Source organism: Cynara cardunculus, assembly GCF_001531365.2.
Source record: "Cynara cardunculus var. scolymus isolate 2C chromosome LG 2, CcrdV1, whole genome shotgun sequence".
Classification (NCBI taxonomy): domain Eukaryota; kingdom Viridiplantae; phylum Streptophyta; class Magnoliopsida; order Asterales; family Asteraceae; genus Cynara; species Cynara cardunculus.
Window position 1 is genome coordinate 57,478,067 of NC_037529.1, and position 9,646 is coordinate 57,487,712.

At 30.2% G+C, this 9,646-nt stretch overlaps 1 protein-coding gene across 1 annotated transcript; it reads right to left on the minus strand.

Moving 5' to 3' along the window:
• Positions 1-6,520: 6,520 nt before the first annotated feature.
• LOC112507574 lies at positions 6,521-9,344 on the minus strand. Its single transcript, XM_025112217.1, has 2 exons — positions 8,225-9,344; positions 6,521-7,333 (listed from the first exon to the last, which is right to left on the minus strand). The coding sequence occupies exons 1-2, from the start codon at positions 8,822-8,824 to the stop codon at positions 6,692-6,694; spliced, it is 1,242 nt and encodes a 413-aa protein (XP_024967985.1). The 5' UTR covers positions 8,825-9,344; the 3' UTR covers positions 6,521-6,691.
• Between the last annotated feature and the right edge of the window lie 302 nt (positions 9,345-9,646).

The following is a 9,646-nucleotide window of genomic DNA, read 5'->3' on the forward strand; positions in this document are numbered from 1 at the left end:
TCTCATTATTCTGTTAATAAAACTATCCGAATTTATTATATCTTGTATATTACTTGTAGAATTTCTACTTTCTTGTAGTGTTCTACTTTTTTCAAGAAAAATTTTATTCTGATTGTTCATTTTCGTGGTAACCAGTGTTTATAAGGTGTTGATTTATTTTTTGGTTTTTCTTCACCAAGGTTTATTTTACTTAGGCTACTAACTATTTTATCTCTGTCTTCTTCTTTTATCGCAGATCTTAAATCTTGCCGTGAGCTTGTTTTACCTAATAATTCTTTTTTAATATCTTTTAACTCGTTTATGATTTGATTATTCTGTGATTTAATGTAATCTAAATTTTCTATAAATTTACTAATCAACTCTGTTCTTTTTTCTATAAAATTGTATATTCTGTCTAAGTTTTGATTATTTCTTCTAGCTTCTTGTTCTACGTTTGTTCCAAGATTTATTATTAAATATGTTATTCCGTTTAAATGTATGTTTTCAGAATGTAAAATATGCTTATGAGTCTTAGGGAATCTACAAACAAAGTTTCCGTTGTCTACTGAGATACTACTACTAATTTTTTCAGTAAATTCAAGATTTAAAAATTCAAGTTTTTTTAAGTTTAACGAACCTATGATTTCAAGAGTTTTTTCAATATTAAAATACCTATCTCCCTAAAATTAATTTTTACTTTCCAATCCTTTCATTAAAATTTTCTCATATCCCTTTTTATATAAGTTATAAAATGAAAGTTACATAAGATCTATTATAAAATAGAAGCTACATAAGATCTATTATAAAATGAAAGCTACATAAGATTTATTATAAAATGAAAGCTACATAAGATCTATAATATAAACTTTACAGAATTTAGAAATGTAGAAAAATCCATCGCTACCATCTTAATAGTATGAAAGCACCAACTAATCCCTTAATTTTCACCTAAGCGGGTTCTCGAAAACAACGATGGGCTTATACATGCCATCAAAATAAATCGAGTTTGGCTTAGTCTTTTAAATTAAAGAATCGTTCTATGCTCTGATACCAATAAGGGGGGTATAGCGGATCTTCGAAGAGATTAAAAAGAACGGTATAGTAGTTTCAAAAAGAAAAATGGAATTGTTTAAAAGAAAAATATCTTTTCTTGGTTTACAAATAGGTAATGGAAAAATAGAATTACAATCACACATTTCTACAAAAATTCTAGATTTTCCAGAAAAATTCGAAAATCTGCTATCCCATTATTTTTTCCTTTAATATGTTCAAAATTTATTTTGTATCCACATCCTTGTATAATATTTTGTAAATTGATCCATCATGTCCNTTTAATATGTTCAAAATTTATTTTGTATCCACATCCTTGTATAATATTTTGTAAATTGATCCATCATGTCCTATTAACTTTTTTGCTTTGATCATCTATATATATATTAAAGAAGAAACCAAAGGGAATGAGGTGGCACCTTCTAATGCTTAGAACCCCTCCTATCTTTTTTCTCATATTTTTGATTTTTTAAATGTTGAATATGTTAAAGACTTTTTTGCTCCTGGATGAAAAATGTATAGCTCATAATTAACACGGGTTATTTTTGTAATTTTGTATACCCAAGTTTAACCTCCAACTCTTGATTTGCTCTTCCATTTACTTTCTTTTATTTCTTAATGAAATTTGTTTTTTAAAGTTTCAATAATAAACAAAATAAAATCATATAAAATCCTTTAGTGAGGGATGAAGAAGGTGAAAGTTGAAGAAGAATTCAAAGATTTTAAAAGTTATGTAGAAATTATATTCATTAAAAAATGTGATTTGTTATTACATATTTCTTTTTCAATATTGTTGGATGTGTTGTTATCATATGATATGATTGTGTTTACTCATATAAATTGTGTTTACGATTTGATCATATAAATTCGAATAAAATTTTGATATTTTATAATCACAGGATATGATAAACTTTTTTCGAATTAAGCTTCATCAACAATAACTATTTATACACAACAACTATTTATTTATCTTCATCTCTCACACCTTCTCAAATTCTATCTCTATCTTATACATCTCTAAATTTATTTTCTTTCTCTTTGGTTTTTCTTCTATTTTACTATTGATAATCTTTATAGTTTTTTTTTGTTTTTTCACTTCTCCCATAATTTTATGTATGTTTGTATCGTTATTTAGATTGCATCATAGTTTTTATGCATTATGTCATGAAGATTTGAAGAAGTTTCAAGTTCTTTGGTTTTTCTTCTATTTTACTATTGATAATCTTCATAGTTTTTTTTTTTCACTTTTCCCACAATTTTATGTATGTTTGTATCGTTATTTAGATTGTATTATAGTTTTTATGCATTATGTCATAAAGCTTTGAAGAAGTATTCAAGTTCAATATTTGATTTTTTGGTTGCAATATAAGGTAATAATTTTATGTTGATTTGTTTCATGATTCTGATTGCATTATAATTTTATTTATGTTTGTATCGTAATTTTTGTTTGCATTATAACTCTTATGTATTATTATATATATATTAAAGAATAACCATGAGTGTTTGAAGTGGCATCTCCTAAAGCCTAGAACATCATTTTTCTTTTTTCTCCTTCATTCTCTCAATATGCACTACTACATATTTTTTTTTGTCAATTTATGTTTTTTTTGTTAAATGTTTGCATTCAACTTCAAACCATTCATCTCCTTCTATATTAATTCAAATGACATAACTCCAAACCCTTCATCTTTTCCCATCAATCATTTATTTATATACATATAAACAACAACTATTTATTCATCATCATGTCTCACACCCTCTCAAATTATATCTCTATCTTATACATCTATAAATTTATTTTCTTTTTCTTTGGTTTTTCTTCTATTTTACTATTGATAATCTTCATAGTTTTTTTTTTCACTTCTCCCATAATTTTATGTATGTTAGTATCGTTATTGAGATTGCATTAAAGTTTTTATGCATTATGTCATGAAGATTTGAAGAAATCTTCAAGTTCAATATTTAATTTTTTGGTTGCAATATAAGGTAAAAAAATTATATTGATTTGTTTCATTATTTTGATTGCATTATAATTTTATTTATGTTTGTATCGTGATTTTTGTTTGCATTATAACTCTTATGTATTAGGTGAAGATTTAAAATGTTCAAGTTCACCATGTAATTTTTACTTATGTTGAACGTTTTTTGGTTTGCAGGTTTTCGAAGTCTTGAACGTTTATATATCAAGTCTTGATCATATTTGAACTTTTCAAGTTTGGGTTGTGGGAATTTTTTATTATGATCTAAAGTAAGGATTTTATGCAAGTTTGTTTTGTAATTTAGAGTGTATTAGAATGTTATGTATGTTTGTATCATGATTTTGATTGGATTATATTTTTAAGTATGTTTTYATCGTAMGTTTAGTCATATTATAATTTTATGTATGTCCATGTGATGATTTTGATTGCATTATAATTTTATCTATCGGGTTATAAAGATTTGAAGTTTTAAGTTGGTATGTGATTTTTTACATATCATATGGTTGGTCCATTCACTTTTGTGTTTTTAAAGTCAAGGTGTGTGTTGAAGATGAAAAATAGTACATGTACATCATCCTTTGAAGGAGACATCTTTATGTGGAGTATTTTTTATTCTTAAATTTGTATCAGATTTCTTAATATTTCCGTCGTTATTATTACTCATTTTATTTAGTTCTACAACTTTATTACTAAACAAATCTCTCTCTCAATATATATATATATATATATGTGTGTGTGTGTGTGTGTGTGTGTGTATTAAAATTTCACTAACTATATTTTATTTAACTTTTTTGAATTATTTGAATATGATTTGTTGATGACTCTATTAACAATTAATATATATTTATATAAACAATCCTCACATCATTAATCAAAACACTCATGTTACCGCGCAACGCGCGGTTCCCATACTAGTTTTTTATTAAGCGAACTATAGCTTCACAATCTATTCTTACTGTAAATTCATTATGTAAAAATATTTTAAATTTTTCTAAAGCATTTATTAGAGCTTGTATTTCGAAATCTAAACTCGTCCAGTTCATACCTGTTTTGTTAAAGTTTCCACTGGCATACGAGCATATTTTTTCTGTCTCTTTAGAGCTATATTTATTAGGTTTACAAAGAAGCACGGCTCCCCATCCTTCTTTACAACCATCTACTTCTATAATTATATAATCTGTGAYTAATGRTAGYTCKAAGGGTTTTATATTTCTAACTRCCTCTTTTATTATTTTAACCAGTTTTATATCTTCATTGTTAAAGTGTCTTTGTCCATTTTTAGTAGTCTTACTGTATAAAGGTCCAACTAATTTTGAAAGATTAGGAATAAATTTTCTAGCATAATTTATTAATCCTAAAAATGCTTGTATTTGTTTAAGATTTTCGAATTTTTTGGGAAAATCTAGAATTTTTATAGAAATGTGTGATTATAATTCTATTTTTCCATTACCTATTTCTAAACCAAGAAAATATATTTTTCTTTTAAACAATTTCATTTTTCTTTTTGAAACTATTATACCGTTCTTTTTAATCTCTTTGAAGATCTTCTGTAAGTGTTTTTCATTTTCCTGCACAGTTTCACTAGCAACTAAAATGTCATCAATATATACTAAACAAAAATCAAATTTAAGAAAAATGTTATCCATAAATCTTTGAAATATAGATGGAGCGTTTTTTAGTCCGAAACTAAGAACATTCAATTCATATTGTCCTTCCGAACATGTAAAGGCTGACCATGGTTTAAAACTTTCTTCTAGCTGTAACTGATTGTATCTTGATTTTAAATCAAATTTTGAGAATACTTTTTTCTTTTGTATAAGATTTAATAGACTATCTTTTTGTAGTGAAGATGTTTTGGATGATAAGGATCTTGAATATTGGGGTTGTTTTCTAAATCTTGAATTTCTTTTTCTAATTCTTTAAGTTGCTTAAAATTTGATGCTTGTTGTTTCCAATATTTTTTAAGATACTGTGTTCTTATTATATTATTTTGATTACAATTTATTTGAACTTTATTGCTCATGGCTTAAATAGTTTGTTAATATTTCTAGATAGCATATCTGCTATCCCATTATTTTTTCCTTTAATATGTTCAAAATTTATTTTRTATCYRCATCCTTGTATAATATTTTGTARATWRATYYATCDTGTCCTATTAACTTTTTTGCTTTGATCATTTTTTATAAAGCGAACTATAGCTTCATAATTTGTTCTTACTGTAAATTCATTATGTAAAAATATTTTAAATTTTTCTAAAGCATTTATTAGAGCTTGTATTTCGAAATCTAAACTCGTCTAGTTCATACCTGTTTTGTTAAAGTTTCTACTGGCATACGAGCATATTTTTTCTGTCTCTTTAGAGCTATATTTATTAGGTTTACAAAGAAGCACGGCTCCACATCCTTCTTTACAACCATCTACTTCTATAATTATATAATCTGTGACTAATGGTAGTTCAGATTTATAAAAGAGGAAATAATTATATAAAATGTTTTTATTGTGGATATTATCCAATGTAGATAAAACACAATGTAATATATGTTTTAAAGAAATTTGTTACATTTGCTTTAAAAAAGTTTTTAATATTGAATTAAATACAGATAAAGACATTAAAAAGAAAGGAATTGACACTGAAGTATATAATGAAAAAATTGAAAAACTTGAAATAGTAGCCGAATTACATAAATTAAAAATAAGTAATATGGAAGAAAAAGTTATATACGTAGATAATTTATTAACAAATATAATTGAAAAGGTCAATAATATAGAAAGAAAAATTGATGCACCTCATAAAGAAGAAAATAAAATGGCTCAAGAATATGAAGAACAAACATTTATACAAACTACAGGCTTAATTACTATGATTAATTTACAATGCCGATTATGGTTAGATACTAACAAATTCTGTTAAGAACCTCAACTCCTTTGAGTTTTTATACAGCAAAGTTGACTCTTACCTTGAAGTTGGTGTGAAGTGACAATATACTAGTTTTTTTGTATTTATTTATAAATATATAATAATTATTTTGATGTTGAAAAAATACATGTGATCTACAAAAAAGATTCTTATAAGAACTATTATTGTAAACTTTTTTGTGAGTTCTTAATTTAATGAGTTGGAAGTGATTGTGACAACAAAAAGTAGGTTCTTATAAGAACTTTCATTGGAGATGCTTTTAAGTTAGATTAAAAAGTCAACTCGTCTAAAAACTCAAAAGTATTCTCACCTTCTCACTATAATTGTTATATAATCATATATAGACAAAGAATCATATGAGAATAAGAGTTAAGATGAGAATCATAAAAAGAGATCTTGACTCTTATCACTTTTAATCTCATCTCTATCCCCATGAATAAGATCGATCCAAGTGTGGAGATCCCTTCTCATTCTAACTTCCATTCTCACGGAAACTAACCCTCATTATATGTTTAACATAACTTCTTCCAAGTTTAAAACTTGTTACTAAAAGCCTTAACTGCTCACATTCTATATGCAAACGCTAAACCCTAACTCAAAAAGACGGAATATAAAACTCTTCTTTAAACCCTCATAAAATTTACAGTTACCAAACATTATACAGACAACTAGTGCACAAAATTTCTATACCGTGTACTTCACCAAAAGAACACTACTAAATTACAACAAATTTTGGCAAAAATGATATCTTTCGACATCGATACTTTCAATATTCAAGTACTTTCAGGGAGAGCTTAAGCAACGGCTTCAAGGCACTCGGATTAAACTTTCTAGCAAACAAGAAGCAAACCGACGTTGTTCCCTTATTATACAAGCAACTCGTCCCATTGTTCCTAAGCGATCGAATGAAACTTTCCGTAATATCTTTATCATCAAAACTTGCTGGATGTGGGCCCCCCATCGACCAATCGACATAAGTTACAGTTCGATCAGCGTTTAGCGACTCATGAAACATGTGCACGAAAGTGGCCATATAATGTTCATCTGGGTAACAATCGGGAGTGCAATATTTTTTGAAGAGATTGTAGTATTTTGTATCGGATATCACTTTGATGGCGAGTGCTCGGTTCATCTCGAACCATTGGGAACCTTTTCTCCAATCTCGAAGCCGGATGTCGGGTTTCATGCGACGGTTGTATCGGCCCCGCCCGTATCGAGATGGGTCGTCGTAGGAGTCGAGGTAGCTGTAGATGGACCCAACCAAATATTTGTAGATGGTTGGGAAGTTGTAAATTGGGATGCAGCTTTCTGATAAGAGAACGAATCGCTCGTTAGAAAAGTCGAGCAATGCGTTGGCTAAAAGTCGCCTTTCTGCATCGACTAGAGACACGGTTCCCCACATCACGGCCTGAAAACGAAAAAGAAGACGAGAAAACGTGTGTTAGAAGAAACGTGAAGTCGTAAACATGGAGTCTATCCAAGATGATTGATATTGGAATAGTAGAATCTACATGTAGTTCGATAAAAGTGTAGTGTCCAAAATGCCTTTTTGCTAACAACAAAAGAAGGAAGAATAAAACTAGGCATGTCCATCGGTTGACATCCATTGGATGTGAGAAGAATCGAACCGATCCAATCATCCATTGCATGTTAGAATTTGCCAACCGATCCAATCAATCCAATGGACTGCCATCCAAGAATCGGCTGATCCAAATTGGATGTTGAAATTTTCAACCTATCCGATCCAATTATGGTGCATAGACGGACCTAGAGGGGTGGTTAGGTGGCACGTGCCACCATATTGTTTCTCTGTGGTATGGTAAAAAAAATTAGGTTTATGAAAGTTGCAACCATTTTATGTGGTGCCACCGTATCCAAAAATTCTTAGGTCCGTCCCTGTTATGGTGGTCGGTTCCATTTAGATCGGTTGACTTTCTGCACATCCCTAAATAAAACGAACATATATGGGTGCATTTAGTACGTTGGACAACACGGGATGGAACAACAGAAAAACTTGTTGTCTCATGTTTAAAGTGATTTTAGACCGGGACAAGACAACTTTATCTCCTTTAACAAATCTAAACTCTCAAATTGAACGCGAATCTAAGGACCAATTCCTTTCGCGTTCATTGTGTTTCAAGTTTCTAGGGATACATCTAAAGCATGATCACCGAATCCTAAAGAAACAAAACTATGCAACTACTTTTAGCATCACAAGGATTATGAGCAAATAACACAGTAATAGATATGCTAAACATTCATAAACTACTTACACGAAACGAAACTAATTGATTAGTACCTGACTAGGAATCTGCCGATTGTAGAAAGCCGAAGAATTTGAAACATCAAGCTTGAAATCAGGATTTGTATGAACATAAACCGAATACTTCCTTTTATCTTGACCCTTAAAGAATCTATCCCACAATGGCATAAAAGGAAGAGGTCCCCTTGTTAAGAAGATAAAAGCTATCTTAGGCATTCTATCGAACGGGTAATGTGCCTTTTCTGGCACCAAAGAAGCCCTCCAAAAGAGCTCATCATCGGTCATTCCATGGCTCAAATTCTTGGGTGCCCGAAAGCTTTCCATACTCAAACAATCCTCTTTAATACAATTAATCACAATTTTAGTAGTAGTACAGTTTCGATCATCTGTTTCAGTCGTGGTTTTCGTAATGCTGTTGGTGTACATTGGATTAGGGTGTGGAGATGCACGATTTAGTTTAAGACTATAAGGTTGTGAAGTGAAATATCTATCTACATGTGAACTTGAAACCAAACCAATCACTATTCCAACAACAAAAACTATCAGAAAGCAAAGAACTCTGGTTAACCCAACCCCGAGTGAGGACACAGACCCTTTATGGCTATCCAATTCGTCTCTTTCGTTTCTACCCCTCATCTTATTCTTCACTTGTGCCGATGAATCGATGCATAAAACCTAAATAACTTTTATGAAATTAAATCAGAGGATCATAAATGGAGTAGAAGTTGAGAGTGGTGGCAGTCGAATTTCCATTTCTGCTCATCCAATCTACATTGTACCTGACGGAATCCAACATCGAATCACAACCCAATACCAGATTTAGCAACAAGATCGCTGACTGATTGCTTTCGAGGGACTGAAACTAGGGTTTGATGGTGACATGAATGAAAACGACCAAAATAAAACAAAATCCGTCCAGATGATCTGGAATTGAAGACGACCCTTGTTCGGATCTCGAAAGATGTAAAGAACCTACAAATACCAACATGAAAATCCGTGTTTTTAGTTGCAAAAAACGAGGGATTGGAAACTGAAAATCGATGATTATGATTGTGGGATTTTGAAAATAAGAAGAGGGGGCAAAGAAATCAAATGAGGTTTGTGAAATAATGATGGGAGAAGTTGGCGATGGTTGAGGCGGCAATTGTGATGGAGACATGAACGAGGAGGTCGGTGCGATTAGAAACGGTCTTTTCGAGGTTCCATTTTCATCGTATTTCTTCCAGCAGGAGTTTTTTGTTGGATTACAACTGCAGTTTCAAAATTTTCGAAACAGTAAATTACATATTTAGTCCCTAGACTATTTATTAATATGCAGGTTTGGTTGAGGAAAAAATATTCTTACAATTGAGTTAAATATCGTCAAGAGCCTGGTGTTACGTGACGTCATGTGAGATGTACGTGGCAGCTATTTTCGTCTTTTCACCATTAGGGGCCGTTTATCAATGCTTACCCGAG

Coding starts and splice junctions, on each gene's coding strand:
- LOC112507574 (XM_025112217.1), bottom strand. CDS start 8,824: ATGAGGGGTAGAAACGAAAGAGACGAATTGGATAGCCATAAAGGGTCT. Junction 7,334..8,224: donor ATCGGCAGATTCCTAGTCAG/GTACTAATCAAT, acceptor TTTCGTTTTCAG/GCCGTGATGTGGGGAACCGT.